This window comes from Artemia franciscana, chromosome 9 (genome assembly GCF_032884065.1).
Source record: "Artemia franciscana chromosome 9, ASM3288406v1, whole genome shotgun sequence".
Taxonomy (NCBI): domain Eukaryota; kingdom Metazoa; phylum Arthropoda; class Branchiopoda; order Anostraca; family Artemiidae; genus Artemia; species Artemia franciscana.
This window is the reverse complement of record NC_088871.1, coordinates 5,601,401-5,623,367: the sequence shown is the minus strand read 5'-3', so window position 1 is coordinate 5,623,367 and position 21,967 is coordinate 5,601,401. Positions and strand designations below refer to the sequence as shown.

Below are 21,967 nucleotides of genomic sequence, written 5' to 3'. Positions count from 1 at the left end.
CCTCAAAGTCATAATTTCAGTACCTTTCATTTATGTTGAACAAAATGGCTATCTGAAAATTTTGAATGGATGTGTTCGGGGAAATGGTGCGCGTGGAAAGGGGGTCAGTTGCCCTCCAATCACTTTCGACTATTGAAAAGGGGACTAGCCCTTTCAATTTCCTTTTAAATGAGCATTTTTGAAGTTTCTACGACAACAAATGACCATCTCAAAATTTCTATCAGACGCATTTCGAAAAATACGAGGTGAAGGAGGGTATCCACCCTCTTATTACTCTTAATCTCAAAGTGAGCTCTAAAACTTATGATTAGCAATCCAATAAGCTTCCCTTTGAAGTTTATACGATCATCCTTTTTATATAAGTGTTATATGTCCCCAGGACATAACTGTCCTGGGGACAGTGAAATTTGATTGAATTTTGAATTTGATTGAATTTTGATTGAATGTTTGATTGAATGTGTTTGGGGAAATGTTGGGCGTGTGGGAGGGGGTAAGTTGTCCTTCAATCCCTTTCGACTATTAAAAAAGGCACTAGCCCTTTCAATTTCAAATCGAATGAGCCTTTTTTGAAGATTCTATGACAACTCCTTGGATGCGAAGTGTCCTGTTCTAAAACCAAAAGAAAACAATAAATACATAATACTTTGTACCCACATCGCTCTTTACTTAGGCAGCTCTATTGTACTGCCTATGATACCTAAGAAACTGAAATCAGTTTATCAACGGAAGCTATGCTTCTTCCTCGTCAGTATCTCAATCTCAGTTAGTTAGAGTCTCACAAGGCTCTAATTTGGGTCCACTGCTATTTGTATGTGTGTGAACGGTATCGGTGACGGCGTCTAAGATATTGGAATTAACATATTATTTGCCGATGACACAACATGCAGCATCAACAGCCCTGGCACTAGATCTTTGATACTCAGGCTGGAATCAGCACTGAAGAGGGCTTATTTTGTGGGTTTCGAGAAAAATGTCGTTTAATTGTGCCAGGATAAAATTCATTGTCTTCTCTCGTACTGGGAGATCAGCTTCAGAAGTTATGGTGATTAATATTTGTGGACTACCGTAGGAATTGAAAGAGTTGATAATATTATATATCTTGGGATAAAATTGGATTTAAATTTGCCATTTAAAAGCCATGTAATTTATCTTTGAATGAAACTGTCAAGCAGGGTTACCACCACGGTCAGTTCCAAAAGTGCAACAACTGCCCAAATTTGCAAGCTTCACAGCAATTTTCGGTGGCATAGTAAAAAAACAAACTAATGTAATAGTGCTAAAACAGCCCGAAAGTGCTGTTTTAGCAACCCTGAGCACGTGCTACAATGCTACCACAAAATATACAATTGAATACCCTGCTGTCAAGAAATATTGTAATGATGAATTATATAAAAAAATTTCTGCTGTTTTTAGCCCTGAAGTCTCAAAAAATTACTGCCTTCTTACTTTTTCATATACTTTTAAAAGTCATATGCTTCCCCTTCAGAGGCAGCAAAATAAAGCTCTGCATGTATTGAAAAATATACTGCCTATGACATATCCTTAATCTAGTAAATCATTAGCGAAAAGATCCTTCCACATTAAACATCCTTCCACTTAATATTTTCCCTTCTTTCCATTCTCTTTTTTAAATGGTAGAACAAGTTCAATACCCTTTGCATCAGTATTTTTATTTGCATAATTTGTTTTTTCAGGATGATAATCAGATTTGATACATTTCGTAGTTTTATACATTTGAATATATCCGTGGTTAATAATAAAGCTAGATTAAAAAACCATTTTATAAGTAATTATCAATGTAATTTAGACTCTTGGAAGGAGGCTCCTTATTTCATTGTATTTAGTTTTTATTTGGTTATTTACAATTTATTAGTCGTTCTGTTTTGTTACCATGCGGAGAGTTGAAGACCCTACTTTTCATTCTGCTATCTGGATATAGTGTTATTTATTTATTGTTGAGTTTAAACCCACACACGAGTTGTTTCTCACTGCGGGTCATTAATTTGATAGATCTGTGAAAACTTTTTCTATAAATTAACAAAGAACTTAAACTTGAACCTAAACTTCTCTCTGCACTCTATTTTGGACTGCCAAGACGTCTCAAATTTCTTAATCTTCTGTTATGAAAGGGGTGAATTTTATTCTAAATCGTCATCATTTTTTTGGATAGGGGTAACAATCTTGGTGGTTCATGATCCTACCTAGGAACTTAGGATAGACTCTGCTCTGTTTTTGCAGGGTTAAAGATGATTCTTAAGGAAACTATAATGGTAAAATCATTTATTAACAAATTATTCAGTAGTTGGAGCAATTATTGCTGAAAAAATAAGAAAATAGCAACTATTTCCTTTTCTTTAGCTCTGAAACATCTTTCTTGGAATTATAATAACCTTCCTCTTGTCCAGAGAGGAAGAACATGTTACCAAATACTAAAAATGCTACCCAGCAAATAGTCCCAATGATCGCTATGTACTCCGCTCTATTTGGTAGAGGTACACCACATATTGTGTACCATTCACTTCCGTCTTCTGGAATCTTCCCATCTGGAAGACAGTGAAAATCGAAGTATTTCTCGTCGTAGTCCCTGCTGCAAAGATACTTTCGCTTTTCTAATGTCTGAAAAAAAAGCTTGCAGAATTTCCTTTTATAGCTTCTCGTCTAAGCCAGGGTTAGAAAAGTCACGGTTAAGTTTTGAAAAAAAAATTCATGCCGTTGGATCCAACAATTGTAAGTGAAATTAAAAACAAAGCACAACTATAACAAGTCTATAGAATACAAATAAATTTAGGTTGGGCTCTTTGGAATTAAACTGCTGATCGCAATAAAAATATGATTTTTAGCAATTTCATTTGTATTTTATGTGCTGTTTAGTAACCAAATATTTTCCCAAATGTTAATGGTGAACTAGTTATATACATTTACATTTCTAGTTGTCACTGAATGTTAAATTTTCTGAAATTCCGGAAAAAGTTTGATGGATACATTTTGATGTGTCCCACAAAATGTTTTGACTGGAGATACAAAGTCACCGAAAATTTTGCTCCTAACACAACAGACAATAATTTTTTGAAGAAGTAATATCCGCCTTTGGTAAATAAATGTGTAAGTTCTTGCGTTAAAGACTTCTTACATGTTTATCGTTGATCAATATCCCTGAGTACAGAATTCCCAGAAAAGATAACCTTCATATTTGATTGTTTTGTCCTTTTGAAAGGTTGACCTTCAGGATAGTAGTGCCTGAGCATGAGAAGCGTGGGTCTTGAGTCTTGATTCTGGAGTCCCGAAGACTGATCCCTGATTCGAAGGGCCATACATCTGAAGTTCTGAATTTTGTAACATCTCGCTATTTCTTAGCTTCAAAACCACAGTAAAAATCCCATCTTTTGGGGTTAGTATATTTATTTTTTTCGACACATTGTATACAGCACTTGCAACGGCACTGATAAAACTTAGTCCCCTTATTGATATTTTGAGTACCACAATCCTGTATTTATTGCAGCTTTCTAGGGGAGCAGGTGCCTTTAAAACCAACCCCTGGACAAGAATTTGCAAGAACCTGAGTACAAGAATTTAGGCATATAATTCCAAATTAAGGGTATTACTTTATTCGGGAAGTAATTTTCTTTCCATTAAAAAACTTTAAAATGTTGCTTTGGGGCTTATTCAAATAATGCAATTTTGATATTTAATCAAAATTTGTACGCGGAAAATTAATCAAAATCTTTAAGTAACTGTCAAAACGTACAAATTCAGAAGTTGGAACTCTGTTTTTTTTTTACACTTAGCATAGTATAGCATTAAACCAAAAAAAATACTTTCCTCAAAGCTCATGCTTATGGAAATTATATCAATATGTCAAGCCTGACCTACTCAATCCTATCTAAGTCTGGTTCCAGTGCTAGGATTGAAGTTCCAAATCTTTCCGTACGGATTTGTTCAGTGGTAAAAGAGTTTCTAGCTGCGAAAGATTCGAGCACAGCTACATTGTTGGCTAAAGTTGGTAAGCACATGGGTTTTAATAAAAACTTAGATGTTGATGCTGGATTAGATGTCTTAGATGTTAGATGTCTGGTTAGTGCTACCAGATTCAGATTGAATCCAGGCCCAACGGAGCCAAATAAAGTCGTCCAGGTACTGATAAACTTCAATCTCAGAAAATAGCAGATTTGTCGTTTGCTGCAAAATGTAAACTAGCAAACTAGGATTCTTTATTGTTGGAGAACCTTACAACAAAAAACGTATTTTCATTGCAGCGCCAGAGGCTTATGGCAATAAAAATGTGTAGCAAAGCAAGGATCGAATTTTGTGAAGTTGCAGGGTTAAGCTGCAGGTCACAAGATCTGGTCACTAGATGTTTCCAATTAATAGTTCAAGATCGTTAAATAGTTAATAGTCGGATAATTTCTGAAATTCTATTTGTAGAAATATTTCTTGGAATGTGGAAGGACTTATTGAGTCACTGTTTATTGAAACTTCAATTTCAGTATAAGGATTGGCTATTAAGAAGGTTTATTGCGCTCCAAGTAGCTCTATTCCAGATTTCTTTAATTATCTCAAAGTAACAGTGGAACTGGTTCAGAATCAGTCACGTGATAGGGTTTGTCATTTATGATTTCAACTTCAATTTTTGGATGTTTCTTCTATGTGAATATACTTTCTCGCTATAATAATCTCCTCTGGTATGCTGCCAATAACGATTATACCTACTAGAATAAGTGAGAAAACAGCTACTCTAATTGACAATGTTATTCTTCTTAACCAATTCTTCGTAGCTGTGTCTTGGTGAGCCATGTTTCAGGGTACTTTCTAATTTTTCAGAGATAGCCCTTCTTGAACCTGAGTCTAGTCGAACTGCATTTCAAACGGGTATTCCTAATTGTTTTGCCGAAAAAAAAATTTTGCAGCGTTCAAAACTATGTTTGAGTAAAAACAAGTGTTTGATGAATCTGGTTCTGGCTTAATTTTTCATATAAGTATTGATTTTTCTTTATGATTCCGTGATAGCTGCTATACTCCAAATTTGCAACCCCCTAATCTTTGCAAGATTTGCAAAACTATTGGAGCCTTTAAATCATTGGGTGACTGTGTTTACTCAATAGCTGGAGAAGCTTGAATTATCGTTGGAAAAATGTGAAAGCTTCTTCTCAAGACCATCACCTGTGTAAGAACGCCATATTATTTAGCTTAATAAATTAGCAAGTATTAAATCCCAATAAATAGCGAAGGACTAAATTTAGTCCATTTGTTCTAGAAAAAAAAGACACTGTCGTAAGGTAATGCAGCATTTGTTGGCTGCTTTTTTGAACGTTAGCTTTAGTCTGCATAGTTTTGAGATAATTTTTTATTTGTCATTTTATTTTTCTTTCCTTTAATAGAATTTATTTTTCACTAAGTTTCCTTTTTCTTTTTTTCCAGGTATATCCATTGATTTTAATTTGCTTATTTTTTGGGTTGGTTATAAAAGGATAGCGTTATGTTTGTATACGTTTCTTTTTGTAAGGTCAGTTGGGTCCCTTATCGCCAGGTTTAAGTTTTAAGTTTTTTAAGTTTAATTGAACTCTCTCTCTCTCTCTCTCTCTCTCTCTCTCTACTTTCCAGTCAAATTTGTGAAGTAGTTTCTCTTCATGAGAAGCCCGCTCAGTATGTGTTTAGACGTAGGTAGGTAGGTTTTATTTTTATCCACAAAATAAACATAAATAAAAATGACAACACTAATAAATTATCGCAGCAAAAAGGAAGTCTTAAGGACCTGTGCTACAAATTCATATTATGATTTATATCTTATAAATAAATACCTAACATAACATCCCATGATTATCCACCTAGTCTATCTTATATATAAAAAAACAACAACACATACAAATGGAAAAAATGCAACAAAATAATCCTATTAAATATTGTTTACTGGTTTCAGCGCTCCACCCCACCCTGCCCCAAGAAACTGCGAAAAAAGACATCAGAAACCTCCTGTCCTTCAAAATCTATTAGTTTATTTCATCTTTAGATATTTTGCATCATTATCCCCCTGCTTTACAGATCTTAAGGTCTTTGTGAGGATCAATGATTTTATTTATTAAATAACTTTTGTAATATGTTTAAAATCTATCGATCAGTCTATCCAAAAAACAGGATTTTTGGATTATGTTTTTTGTTGTTGTTTTTTTTTTACTTTTTGGAAATTGATTTCAGAAGACTATGACACAAGAAACATAACATATATCCCTTAGCAGAGAACACGGTTTTATTCAGAGAATTATTATTGGTAAATAAAAAAAAAAAAAAAAAAAAACAAACAAACAAACAGCATTCTCTCAACATTCGAAAAAATTCATCGTGTATGTCGGCCTTAAAATTTGTCAAGGTAAAACTAAATATGAATATTAAATTTTTACCTGGATTTAGCTTATAGATCTATTATGAAGTCTTTTTATCATTGATATTTCGTTTTCAAAATGATTGTATGTTTCTGCTTTTACCAAAGAAAAAAAAATCTTTCAATTGCATGTCTTTAAGAAACAAGAGAGGGGGCTGCATGCAACTGAATGACGTAGTAACTGATTGTCATTAAAGAATTTAATTGTCTATCAATGAAATCGTGGCTATGATAATATATTAATGATAATACATAGAATTGTATTTATGATCGACAGTCTCTTTAATAGTGTTTTAATATCTGCTTGAATGAAATTATAAAATACTACTGCCACTGGTTCTGTCACGTTACCAAACATATAAAAAAAACTTCATTTTAGCTCAGTAGAATTTTAATTGAAAGTCTAAGTCAAGTTCACATTTCTATCACATTTTTTGTTTGGTTGTTTCTTTGTTTTTTTTTGTGTTTATATATATATATATATATATGTATATATATATATATATATATATATATATATATATATATATATATATATATATATATATATATATATATATATATATATATATATATATATATATATATATATATATATATATATAAGTGTTTTATTCTTGTTCTCTGTGGTCCATTACAAGCAAAGCTTCTTGGGCCTAGTAACCGCTTTACTTTTGTAATAGTTTTTCTTTTAGTATTAATAAATTGATTGATTGATTGATTGACCTGAAATTTCATCATTTCAAACAGGTTATATTCTCGCTTGTATTATGCCTTTCGGACTTCAAAATAGTTTGGGTTAAGTTGGCATGTAAAAAAACTAGTTTTGGAAAAATATACACAAATCTACCTATAGTACCTTTTTGCCAGTAGTGGTTTTTATAATCCATAACTTACCTTTATGATTGTATTGAGTAACTTCAGAGAACATTTTTTGATTTTATTATTTTTGTTTTTATAGAAACAAGAGTGAGTGTCATCTTTTAACAGTTTTCTTCGTTCCTTAGTTGCCTCCAAAATAAAATTAGACATGTCATAGAAGTAGCTAGACAGTTTCCACTTAATCGGTAAATATCGGTTTCCAATTAAAAGGTGAGTAGTTTTTTGCCTGGAATTGACGGACTGACATTTATTTTTATTCCAATCTATCCAGGTCCATTGAAAGACAGCTTTTACTGTCTAGTTTTAAAATATTACCTCCTCCCCGAAAGGCTTGCCCCCTTTGAAGAGACCCCATTATAAACACTTGCATTCAATTCAAAACTTGTACCTAATCTGGCTACCTTTCTATTAATGCTAGTACTACTGACAACTCATTACAGCTCCGACCCGCCCGAAGCCAACATAGACACGGACACTCCTCTTCTACCCTGATCTATTCAGAGTCTCGCTTTCTTTGTATACCCTCCCAAGAAGTTTCAAATTGTTTTAATTCTTTCCTTCCACCCCATCCAGTGACGACCTACTTTTCTCTAGCTTTAGAAAAAAAAACTTTAATTACGTGAAATAAAACTAAAAACATTTAGCCTTTTTAATGCGTTGAAATCGTGTAAGGGCTGCTTGAATTAGGGCGGAAAAGGAGTTCGTAATAGCCGTGTGGCCTATAATCTTCTAGGAACAGTCTATAATTCTAATATGGATAAATCATTTTTCTTATAATTATGATTTCTGTCTATATCATCTATAATTCTGTGATCCTTTGTCACGTATAATTCTAGTAAAAGAACTTAATATTCCTAGACTATTGGAACTAATGGAATGTTCCATTTCACCAATTTCGTTTTTGTCGATGTTAGAATATAATAAAGCTTATGCAGATAATCGAACTGGCCAAGAGCTAAGTGGATTTCTCGTTTTTGTATGTTTACTCTAGTTTATAGCCAATTTTTTTGTTTAATTTAAATGTAATTTTTCATATTCTCCTACTATTAAAAATAATCGTCAAAGTAAGGTTTAGTTTTGAATTTGTGGAAAAGTCAATTAGGAAGCGCTTTTAGACTTTGTAAAGAGCTGCTACGAAGTTGGGAAGCCAGAGAGAAACCGAGCCTTGGCGATGTAACTTCGCTCTTGTAAGATTTGAAAATCTAATTTAAATTCTTAATGGTAAATTCTTAGTGGTAAAAGAATCTATACTACCCAGGCAGTAATATTTCAATCGTACTAAGAGTTCTAGATGGTGAAAGACACTTGCTTTTCAGAACTAACTTCAATTTGCATAGAGGCAGCTGGGATTTCTTAACAAAAATTATGGTCAAATGTAATTTTTACTAAATTATGATGGTACTCTCGTCCGATAAAAGCCTCTTTTTATTGTCTATACTTTCAAAAATTCCAAAATTATGTAGAAGTTTATGAGACTATTGCAATGGGGCATTAAATTGGGACCAAGTCATCAAATTAGGAATTGCCACGCAATTTGTTTATATAGAATCTTTTATGAGGGATTAGTATTCTGACTCATTTACTCAGTGAGTGTATTTTGGACAAACACTTTTTTGTTTTTCCATTTTACAACCCGATTCTGGGACAATACAATCAACCTTGACTCTTTCAAACTATTTAAAGTATCCTTGAAATATTCATGTCTTTACAATCCAGAATTCTAATATGGAGTCTCTAGAGCTTCAAAAGGAATACACTAACAGTTCCCTATCTCAGTAGTTTGCCAGCAAAACAACAATTTTCAAAAGTTAATAGAATTCCATTAAGTCTACTGGTCAAAACTGGGAAGTTTTTCGTATTCTTTAGAAATCACCCGAAAAGATATGCTTACCATTCCGAAAACAGTTTGTACTGGTACTATTTCATTGCATGGGCCAAGTTTTTCATGTGGTCCAGTAGAAACTTCGTTTTCTGGTTTTCCAAAAATCACAATTCCAAGGTAACAACTGTAGTGGAGCATTAAAGAGATTACATTCTCGTTTATTCTTCTTAGAAAACTCCTCACAGATACTGAAAAAAACAACATTCTATGTGTGTTCAGTTTTCTTTAGAGTTTTTTGGCATTAATGAATAATGGTTACATGCAATACATCCATTCCACCCTGACAGTCCAAAGAGGACTGTAAAGGTGAAAATTTTTGTCATCGTTCGTTACATCATGCCAGCCATGATTGCCAATGCTATAAATAAAGGAGCAATATTGTAATGGAGGCCAACGTTCCTCCCCCTCCCCTATGAAAAATTTTTCGCCACAAAAAATTTCTCCAGAAAATTTCCTCAAGGAAAATTTACCCGTGCAAGATTCTCCCTTGGAAAATTCTCCCCACTGAAAATTTTCCCCGGAAAAGTCTCCCCCTGGAAATCACCCCTCCTCCTAGAAAATTCCCTGTGTAGAGAGTTTCTTCTTAATAATCCCCCTCCATGGAATATATCCCTAAACGCAAAATTGAGCAGCCGCAGAGGGAGTACGAAATAGGTACATTAAAATGTCGATCAGATGTCCTCAACGGTCAAAAAAGGACTGGATATCAAAAATAACTCCAGTACAGTGGCTGGTTGGTTTCCAATCACTTTAAATTTAAAAAAAGGTCTACAACTCACAATTTACAGTCGAGTAAACATCCGCCAGAGTTTCTACAACCCCTAGGGGGAGGTTGAGGATGAGGACGGTTCATCTTCCCTCCTATCCACAATAAAAGAAACTAATAGGGGCTACATATCAATTTCTACCTCCACCCCATTTCCTTAAAACTATTTTCATGGGCTATTTATCTGAAGGCTAAATGATAGTTAGGAATTACGATGTTTTGGGTACATTAAAATGCACCGTTTGAGGTTTTCATCTGTGTTTTATTGAAAATGACAGTGGGATTTTTTATTGGTAAAAAAGAAAATCACAGTAACAAACCATATTACTGGAAAGGACTAATGAAAGTGTCCTGATTGTTTCATATATCTGCCTCTGGAAGTATCAACAATTTACAATAAGCATAGGCATTTGATAGGCAAATCGTTTTTAGTTTCGCCTTTGTTCCCTCCCACAATTGAAATTCAGAATCAACTTAATCCCCCCCACCATAGCGCAGAATTTTCATCTGGACCTCCCATGTGGAGATCTCATCTGGATCTCCCAGATGAGACCCCCTGGATCTCATCTGGTCGTTTTTGAGATAATGAGGATGCCCTATTTGGTGGACACATTTGGCCAAAGGATTTTCAGGCCAGCTGAGGATACTCGCCCCAGGAACTTAGGGACGTACGTTTCAAGACGTTAGGGGAAAACTTAGTTTTTTTGTATTCTTGCCCCCTTTGTCGAGGTCAGTTTTTGAGGAAGCTATTTTTCTATTTTTTCCTTCTCCTTCGGGGAACCATAACCCCAACCGTTAATCACAGAAACATTTTATGCCAATCGAAAAAAAACGAGCATTGGCCGTTTTTGAGCCCAACAGCTTTTTTTCTATAGCGTTAAGTCGATATTAGCCCAAGGAATTATCATTGTTAGTTTAAACTGATCAAGGAAAAGTTTTTTGGTCTATTTCTGTGCACCATATTAAATAAAAAAAGCAAGTTTTTTTAACTGTAAGTAAGGAGCAATATTAAAGCTTAAAATGAACAGAAATTATACCGTATATGAAAGGGGTTGTCCCCTCCTCAACACCCCGCTCTTTACGCTAAAGTTTGACTCTTTCTCACAACTCTACTATTTAAAACAATAAGAAACGTGTTATTTTACACAATAAAAACACTATTTAAAACGTTAAAGTTTAAAACTTGCAGCTCCTCCCCCGGGAGCTGTGGGGGATTAAATACATAATTATTAAGTTTTTCGACTATGCTGAACAAAATGGCCGTCTCAAAATTTGATCTGGTGGAAGAAATGAGCGTAGGAGAGCGCCTAGGTGCCCTCCAATTTTCTTAGTCACTTAAAAACGCCACTAGAATTTTTAATTTCCGTTAGAATGAGCCCTCTCGCAACATTCTAGGGCCACTGGGTCGATACGATCACCCCTGGAAAAAAAAACACGCATTCGTGATCTGTTTTCTGGCAAAAAAAATACAAAATTCCACATTTTTGTAGATAGGAGCTTGAAACTTCTACAATAGGGTTCTCTGATACGCTGAATCTGAAGGTGTGATTTTTGTTAAGATTCTGTGACTTTTAGGGGATATTTCCCCCTATTTTCGAAAATAAGGCAAATTTTTTAGGCTCGTAACTTTTTATGAATAAGACTAACCTTAATGAAACTTATATATTCAAAATCAGCATAAAAATGCAATTCTTTTGATGTGACTATTGGTATTAAAATTCGATTTTTTGAGTTTCGGTTACTATTGAGCCGGGTCACTCCTTACTATTGTTCGTTACCACGAACTGTTTGATCACCTCTCCCATTTTCCAAAAGTATATATGCTCTTCTTGGCCTCGGAAACGATGCTTAAGAGTTTCAAGCCATTCATACACTTGCGGCCAAGCATACCTCTTTTTCGCAGCTATAAATATATCTGTAAGTAGGTGCTATTGGAATAATTCACAACCCTTGCCGCAGAATTTGTGGGGAGGGGGGGGGTGTGGGGGCTGGTCATAACCAGAGGCATATTTATTGTCCAGTTTGACTATTTAGAACAAAATAGTTATCTTGAAATTTGGATCCGATATTATGGGCATTACTGCGGAACTGGGTAATGCCCATTACTGGGAGCTGGGAGGGAAGATTACTCCATTCACTTGCTTTTGGTTTTGAAAAAGATGCTAGAGCTTTCGATTTCCCATCAAATGATATCTCTCCTAAAAATTCCCGGACATCTCCTACATATATAGTGACCTGTTAATTTATGAATTTTTTTTTAACTTTTATATAGAAGAATTTTCACCTTGAGCTTCCTACGTTACAAATTTTATCTTATACAAAACAATTTTTTCTCTTGTAAGACTCTAACTAATACCTACCTACTTTCAATCTGGCTGAAGGATCTTTCTGCTGACGATCCGCCGACCACGCAATGAAAAGAAAAGTTGCTGCCAACATAAAGAAGCAATTCTCAGAGTGAATTTTGAAAATATCATGAAGAGGATGGTAAAGTGGAATAAATTGAAGAACTCCTCCTGGCATACCGCATAATCCGGTAAGCGTGGCACAGATTAGCTCTTGTTTTGCTCTGGAGAATAAAAGTAATTAAGTATGATATAGAAACTAGAATAAATAAATTTAACATATAGTTGCAATTAGTTATGGTGTGTGAAATGTGCTACCAATGTCTTTAATATAACTTATACCTTGTGCATATTTAAGCTATTTGTTTGATTATTTTGGAAAGCATATATGGTAAGACCTTATAAGATTACATTTGACGTTATTGGTAACGATTATCAACTATTCATATTTTAAATGGATCATGTTGTTAAGTATTTATCTGTAACACTTTAGGGTTCAGACAAAAATTCCTCTGAACTTTCAAAGACTTTTAATAAAAAGTTAGAATGCAGCTCTTCTATCAGGTATAAGTTATCGTTTGAAACATTTGATTTGCCCCATAGACTATAGTGATGAAAAACTCTGCCCGCCACTCGAAAGAAAAAGCTAAAAAAAAAACATAATGATGCTTCCAAAGGAAGCTAAAGATATAACCATATTAGAAAGTTCTTCTAGTTCTTGTCAAAGTTTTCTGAATATTATCATACATATATATCAGAATCGACAATTTAAAAAATCCAGTTTTATAACGTATAAGAGCCAGCTAATCGAGAAAATAAAATTTCGATGCTGCCATTTTGACGTATTTTTAATAAAATGGTACATGATCTTCAAAACGGTTAAGTCATGACTGCAGTATATTCTGACTGGTGATCACGTCCAATGACTCGGACTTTAGCTTTGATCAAACAGTTCGTGGTAATGAACTGTAGTAAGGAGCGACTCGGCTCAATAGTAACCAAAACTCTAAAAAATTGAATTTTGATATCAATAGCTACACCAAAAGAATAACATTATAGCGCTGATTTTGAATATATAAGTTTCATCAAGTTTAGTCTTACCCATCAAAAGTTACGAGCCTAAGAAAATTTGCCTTATTTAACAAAATAGGGGGAAACACCCCCTAAAAATCATAGAATCTTGATGAAAATCACACCATCAGATTCAGCGTATCAGAGAACCCTACTGTAGAAGTTTCAAGCTCCCACGCTCATTTTTTCCTGAAGTCAACGGATCAAAATTTTAAGATAGCCATTTTGTTCAGCATAGTCGAAAACTATAATAACTATGTATTTGGGGATAATTTACTACCCCACAAGCCCTGGGGGAGGGACTGCAAGTTACAAACTTTGACCAGTGTTTACATATAGTAATGGTTATTGGGAAGTGTACAGACGTTTCAGGGGATTTTATTTTGTTTGGGGGGTGGGGCTGAGGGGAGGGGGCTATGTTGGAAGATCTTTCCTTGGAGGAATCTGTCATGGGGGAGGAAAAATTCAAGGAAAAGGGCGAATGATTTTCTAGCATTACCATAAGAAAACAATGAAAAATAAACATGAAAAGTTTTTTCAAATGAAAGGAAGGAGTAGCATTGAAACTTAAAACGAACAGAAATTATAACGCATTTGAGGGGTTTCTAAAAATACTTTAGTATAAAGAGCGAGGTATTTAGGAGGAGATAAATACCTCATTCTTTATGCTAAAGTATTTGTAGTAATTTAAACTATTTATTCTACGACCTTTCTGATTCAGGGGTCATTCTTAAAGAATTGGGACAAAACTTAAGATTTAGTGTAAAGAGCGAGGTATTAACGAGGATAGAAACCCCCTTCTATACATAATAAAAATATAAGATTATGAAAGTTTGTTACGTAAGTTGCTAATTTATAAGTTACGTATATTTTTTACTAATAAAAACGTTCGTTAAAAATTAAAAGTTCTAGTTGCCTTTTTAAGCAGCCGAAAAATTGGAGGGCAACTAGGCCTCTTTCTCCACCCCTTATTTCTCAAAATCGTCTGATCAAAACTAAGAGAAAGCCATTTAGCCAAAAAAAGAATTAATATACAAATTTAATTTTAATAATAATTTATGTGCGGAGAGCCAAAACCAAACATGCATTAATTCAAAAACGTTCAGAAATTAAATAAAAAAAAATAATTTTTTTAGCTGAAAGCAAGGACCGACATTAAAACTTAACGAACAGAAATTACTCCGTATATAAAATGGGTTGTCCCCTCCGCAATTCTTCGCTCTTTACGCTAAAGTTTGACTCTTTGCCACAATTCTACTTTTTAAAACAATTAAAAGCTTTAGCGTAAAGAGCGAAGAATTGTGGAGGGGACAACCCATTTTATATACGGAGTAATTCCTGTTCGTTTTAAGTTTTAATGTCGCTCCTTACTTTCAGCTAAAAAAATTATTTTTTTTTATTTAATTTTCTAATATAAGACATTACTGTAATTTTTTATTTTGACATTTCACTTCAAATTTTCTACTCTATGCCCCAACTATACCATAGTCACCTCTGTCGATGGAAAATAAAAATAAGTTTTAGTAATTGCATATACTTTCCCTTGATTTTAACGTTACACACTTACTTGTATTACGTTCTATCTAACTACAACGTTTGAAGCTTCAATCTAACATGCCCGAACCATACCATAGTCACAACTATTATTGTAAAAAAAAAGATTTAGAAATTGTACATGCTGTTCCTTAATTGGATAATCTGTCTTGGCTTTTTTCTACAATTGGCCATAGCTTTGACTTTTCCCACAACTTATTCCCTTTTTTTTAAATTCAAAAATCAACTTGGTTTTAATCTTTACATGTACGACAGAAGCAGAAAATCAAAATTACAAGATATGGTTAGAAATGCCAATAGCGCACAATGTCGCTCCCGAGAATTGTCTACTAATTCCTTGTATTCAAATCTTCTGCCATATTCATAATTTTTTTATTTTCTTATTTTTTTTTTATAGAATTTTATGCGAATCTACCCTGTATTATTTAAATGCATAAACACATTAAAGCAATAGACGTGATGCGCATTACCCTAGCCAAAGAATACAGATACGCAAAGGGTTTGGCTGCATTTGTTCGTGCCCTTTCAGCGTGCGTCCTGCATGCTTAATAGTATTTTTTAAATAAACAATCATTCTAACCACAGATTTGGTATCCTCGTCCTCGGAGTTACTTTATATTTTTCAGAAAAGAGGTAGCATCTTGCCTGTTTTTTAATTGTTGCCCCCATCGCTCCCTTTAAAATCAAAGATCTTGAGCAATACTGCAGATTTGACATTTTTGAAGAAATTTCAGCGTAAAAAATACTTTACATACGTTCCAGCTCTCCATTTGCTATCACTTGGTTTTTGCCCAATAATAACTCTCTTCCAAAAGTGGAAAAAAAATGTAAAACTCGCAGCAAACGTAGCATGGAAATAAAAAGAATTCCACGGGACCCAGTAGAAGCGATCAGCAATGTTAGGATCAGTATCATGCCAGGTCCAGTGCAAGAAATTCACGCACATGATGTCATACGGAATGTCAATTAAAACTACGGTAAGACCAACTGAAACAGAGAAATAGCTTAGTAGAATTGCCAGTCCTTTGAATTCTCAAAGTCATGACTTTTCGATTTTTATACAGTGAATCTTTGGATAGTGGCGCCCTGATACTTAAAATTTGTATGGCTTAAATGTAAAATATTTTTTTCCTTGTTAAGTAATCAGCTTTCTTATCTTAGATTCATTACATTTTAAAAAGTACATGTTTACAGAATTGTTTGCATTGGTTGTTACAATCAAAGGCAGTGCACTAGCACTGCCTAAGTAAAGAGCGATATCCTATGGCTTCCATGATTTTTTTAGCCAAGCCACTTTTTATCTAAGGAGTGGTTATAAAATCATGAAAAGAGTTCATTCCATTTGTAATTTAATACTTTACCTGCCAATTTACTAGTCAAAAGGGATTGAATGGTAACAAGGGGAGAAAATCATACACTTTCTTCGGGGGGTTGGGGGACGAGGAAGATATTTAAGGGTCCAGGAAATAGGAAAAAAGTCTTGTCAATATCTAGTTGTGTTTCGAGTGAACTCTTATGAATTGCTACCTTGGCCAAGATTTGCAGAGTTTCCAAAGATTATATTCTCTATTACGACATGCATACCTGAGGAGCTCAAAGATGACATTTTCACATGATTTTCTAAATTAAACGGAATATCTATATATATAAAAATAATTTGTCTGTCTGTGGATCAGGTGACGTCATGTTTCTGTGTCAACTGACGTCATGAAGTTAGTTGTCGTCATTTTTGCTATGACGGTGACGTCATTAAAGATATTTAAGACATATATGTTCACGTAGAAATCTATTAATGTTTAAGTTTAAAATGACTGATGAACTTACAATGGCAAAAGCCGATGAAGATGCTCAAAGAGTCTATGCCAAAAAACTTGCTGCTGATAGAGAAAGTCAGATAAGAAAGCGTGCCGAGGAATCAAAAGAACAGCAAGGAAACAGGCTTGAGGCTAAAGAACGCAAAACCGCGCAGTTAGATGAAGATCCACCTGGACAGTGAGAGTCAAAACATATCAAAACTGAAAATGATAGCGATGATGATTGGGTTTGGGATTTTGACTTGGATAAGATCATCAATGCCTTCCAGATTTTAGTTAAAAAAACAAAGGTTCGGTGATATGTATTTCATAGTGAAGCTGAAAAATAAAGAAGAAAAAGAAAACTGAAAAAAGAAAAAATGTAAAAAACTAAAAAATACTAAAAAGAAAAAACACTCAAAAAGAAATTATAGACCGGGACACAAATGACGACCGGGACAGAGGGAATATAAATAACAACCGGGACACTCAAAGAGAAATTACAGACTGGGATACCGGGACACAAATGACGACCGGGACACAGGGAATATAAATGACGACCAGGACACAGGTATTTAAGAATATCGTTCAAAGACAAATTTTTAATTGTAAGAAGACCGTTGAAAGAGAAATTTCTAATTGTAAAATGACTGAAGAACCTAGAATGGCAACGGTACCACCATCAAAGTAGATAACCAGTGGGTTTACGGCCAACCTACCATCTTCAAAGATACCACGATAGGAAGACTCTGCACCGTTCACCCCAATCAACATGAATGCTTCTTTCTACGCCTGCTTTTGGTGAATGTACCTGGTCCGACATCCTTTGAGTATTTGAGAACTGTAAACGGTGCTATACGTGACACTTACCGTAGTGCATGCCAAGCTCTGAATTTATTGGAGAATGACCAACACTGGGATAACTGCATCAATGACGCGTGCGAAACGTCAACCCCAAGTCAAATTCGTGCACTTGCTCTCCATCAGCTCCTACAGAGTTATGGGAAAAATATAAGTCAAAAATGTCCGAAGATATACTCCATCGAAAACAGTTAGAGACGTCAGATATGACTTTTGATTTTACATCAGAAATTTATAACTACACTTTAGTTATTATAGAAGATTTGTGCGTACGTATGGCAAACAAACCTCTTGAGGATTTGGGAATGCCTTCACCTAACCGTATCACTGCTGTTTCGACATGTGTAGAATTGGATCGTGAACAAAGTTACAGTACGAGTGATCTATTGTCGTATGTACAAAATAAAATTTCCAAGTTAACGTCGGAACAAAAAGACATTTATGATACGATAGACTCAATTTCAGGACGTATACAATTACCTGCTGATTTCTGTAATTTAGTGACGTCCAAAAATGAATTGATTGAAAAAGTATTTCCGAAAATTCTAAAAAATTATAAGAATAATAAATGGCTAAGTGAAAGAGCGATTCTCGCACCCAAAAATATAGACGTCCACGAAATCAACAATATTGTTTTGACCAAGATTCGAGACCAGGCAGTCCTTTGCAAGTCAGTCGACACAGTTTTGGAACCAAATGAAGCGGTTAATTATCCATCTGAATTTTTAAATTCCATAGATTTTACAGGGTTTCCACCACACGTGCTACAACTAAAAATAGGCGTACCAATAATACTTTTAAGAAATATCAACCCATCAAAGCTTTGCAATGGCACGCACTTGCCGTAAAAAAAAACAATGGAAAACCTAATAGAGGCCACAATCTTGACAGGGCCTTTTGAGGGTGAGGCTGTTCTTATTCCTCGCATTCCCATGATTCCAACAGATCTGCCTTTTCAATTTAAAAGATTGCAATTCCCAATTCGATTAGCATTTGCAATCACCATTAACAAAGCTCAAGGCCAATCATTAGAAAAATGTGGTATAGATCTTAATACTGATTGTTTTTTCCCATGGACAATTGTACGTTGCATGTTCGAGGGTCAGTAAACCTGACAATCTATTTATATGCAGCGACAATTGGACAGCGAAGAATGTTGTATATTCGCAAGTTTTACGCAGTTAATTTGTATTGTATCTATCTATCTATCTATCTATATAAAAACGAGTTGTGTGTATGCATGTTCGTTTGTTTGTAAAAAGAGCGTTTGCATATGACGTCATTATTAGTGCATACGGCTTTGTATATGCACAGACAATGGGAAAGCCAAGAATGTTGTATATTCTCAATTTTTACGTAGTTTAACTCCTGCAGACGAAATGAATGCTTGCCTGAAAAATTCTAATTTATGAGCACACGTAAAAATATTAAAATTAACTACAAATATGCGTGTCCGATTGCAAAACGATGACTCTGGTCAAACATTTTCAGATCAATTGCTGGCAATTGGAAACGGAAAGCTCCCAGTAGTGCAAAAGCCAAAAATGTTGTATATTCGCAATTTTTACGTAGTTTGAAACACATATATATAAATATATCTATATTCACAGGTGGGACACAGGGACACAACTACAATGGCGCGTAACTAATATGGCGCGTAACGACTTACGCGCGGGGGGGGGGGCTTGGGGGGGCGCGAAGCGCCCCACCAACTAGGTGTTGGGGTTGCGCGAAGCGCCACCCTAACAGCTAGTCTGATATAAAATGATATAAATTGAAAGATTTAATTTCACTGCAATTTATTTTATTGTCAACGTTGTGATACATAAAAAAGAAAATATTTGTAACATAATTCCTTTTCAGTAAAGACCCGGTGACACAGTAGGCTTTAGAATTTTACAAAGAGGGAAGGGGTTGTAGCCGCCAAATTCTTGTTTGTAGTGAAAACTGTATGTGTTCTGAGCAGTCTCAGTTCAAAATTTTGTATCGATGTAATTTTTATTTTTATTTTCAGCGTTGTGATAAGTACAAAGGAAAATATTTGTAATATAATTCGTTTTCAGTTAAGTGCCAATGACGAAGTAAGCTTTAGACTTTTACAGCTGAGGAAGCCAAACTCTTATTTGTAGTGATTTTTGTTTGCTTAATGCTTAATTTGCATATTCAATTTAAGTTTTACTCCTTTTAGGAATAGTTTATTGATTTACATAGTACCTGTTGTATGTCTGTTTGCTAGGATTGCTCACTTAATTTCTTTTGTTTTGGTTTCATTTATTCATTAATAGTAATTTCTGGTCGTTTCTAGTTAGGACTATTATAGGTATTGATTTCTGCTGATCTTAAGTTTAAAACGGTCTACATTTTTCTTTGAAAAACTTCTTTTTTGTAAAATCCTTTTAATTAATAGTAAATAAAATCATATCATCCAGGTTATTTCAAGGAAAAACTTTTGTTTTGGGCTACTTATATAATCAATTTGCGGGCAATTTTAATCGGGAATTCTACGAGCCTTTTCAATTTCTGAAAGAATTCTGATATTTTAGTCAAAAGTTAATGCCGTTCTGATTCGTGGCTGTATGCCTGTAACATATTACTAATACTACTATTACTGCTAGCAACTCACGCTCCTTCGCCATCCCAATATATTCAAAGCCTCCCTCTTTACACCCTCCCAGGAAGTTCTCGTTTCCTTTAAATCTTTACTACATCCTCCCACGCCAATAGCGGAGGAACTGCTTTCGGTTTAGCCCTAGACTTTATAGCCCTAAACTCTTTTCTTGGGCTACTTATATAATTAATTTGCAGGCAATTTTAATCGGAAATTCTACGAGCCTTTTCAATTTGTTAAAGACTTCTGGTAGTTTAGTCAAAAGTTAATGCCGTTCTGATTCGCGGCCGTATGCCTGTGACATATTACAAATACTACTACTACTGCCAGCAACTCACTGCAGCACCGAGCTGCTTGAGGCAAATACAGCTACTCACGCTCCTTCTCGATTTTGATATCAAAGCCTCCCTCTTTACACCCTCCTTTCATTTCCTTTCAATTTTTATTTATGACATCCTCCCACCCCAATAGCGGACGAACTGCTTTCCAAAAAGGAAAATCTTTGGTAATCTGTCATCCTTCATTCACAGAACATGCCTTAGCAATCTCAACCTTTCCTTAAAGCCGTATAAAGCTGGATTGAACCACACTTTTCGTACAGCCTACTGTTTGAAATACGGCCAATCAGCAGGGTACCCAGAACAATAGACAATTTCTCTGGAAAACATCTAGTAAATCTTCATCTGCTTTCTGGAGCACCCATGCTTCAGAGCCATATTTGACTTGTTGCTGTGAAAACTTACGATTGAGCTAGTTGAGACTCTGACTGCCTGCAACTGTGACTCCAACTGCTCCCGACTGCAACTGTGACTACTTTGAACTACAATTGCCACTACACGTGATTCTAAAACCGACTTGCGTCTGCAGCTACTTACAACCTGCAACGTCTTACAGCTGTGAATATGAATGCTTGGCATAGTGACTGCGACTACTTGTGACTGCTTTCAACCGCTACTGCTAGGAACTCCAGCTGCAGCTACATGCAAATTTGACCACTTATAGCTGCAACAATGACCACTTTCTGCTGCCACTACTGCTAATAAACCTCCTCATCCTACTACTACTACTAATACTACCATAATGCAACTACTATTACCACTACTACCACTACTACTACTGCTACTACTACTTCTTATTCTGCCACTACTACTACTGCAACTACTACTAAAAAAAACTTCCTTTTTTTATTTTCTATTATAATTTTCTATTATTATGATCTATTATCATCTATTTTCTATTATAAACGTTCTTTTTCTACTACTGTTTCTATTGATACTACTACTACTGCAAATACTACAGCTGCTACTATTACTATTACTATTACTACTTCTAGTACTACTACTACAACTACAACTAATACTACTACTACGGCTACTACTACTACCACAATTACAACTACTAAAAAAACTTCCTCTTCCTCCTCCTCCTGCTACTACTACCAATAATACAACTACTATAACTAATACTGCAACTGCTAGTACTACTGCTAGAACTACTACTACTACTACTACTGCTGCTACTACTGCTGCTGTTACTACTGCCACTACTGCTAGTACTACTACTACTTTTAGTACTACTACTACTACTACTGCTAATACTTCTACTACAACTACTACTACCACTGCTAGTACTACTCCTACTACTCCTACTATTGCTAATCTTATTGCTACTACTACTGCTATTACTACTACTACTACTATTAATGCTACTTTTGAACTAAATCAAAAGAGTGCAAGTGCATCCAGGTTGTCAAAATGCCACAGATACAGTATCTTGGGAATGGAATATGATATTAAGTGGAAACTTTCAGGAAAGGGCTGATGGGGACGTAA

General features: G+C 34.8%; 1 protein-coding gene across 2 annotated transcripts in view; it reads right to left on the bottom strand.

The window, feature by feature from the left end:
- Positions 1-2,265: 2,265 nt before the first annotated feature.
- Positions 2,266-21,967, bottom strand: part of LOC136030926 (uncharacterized) — a 73,175-nt gene continuing 53,473 nt past the window's right edge. For both annotated transcript variants that reach the window (XM_065710034.1, XM_065710033.1), the window contains exons 6-9: positions 15,629-15,860; positions 12,264-12,472; positions 9,147-9,325; positions 2,266-2,616 (exon numbers count right to left, since the gene is read on the bottom strand). In XM_065710034.1, coding sequence (XP_065566106.1) covers positions 2,341-2,616; positions 9,147-9,325; positions 12,264-12,472; positions 15,629-15,860 — 896 coding nt within the window. In that variant the 3' untranslated portion in view covers positions 2,266-2,340. The remainder of the gene's footprint in view (positions 2,617-9,146; positions 9,326-12,263; positions 12,473-15,628; positions 15,861-21,967) is intronic.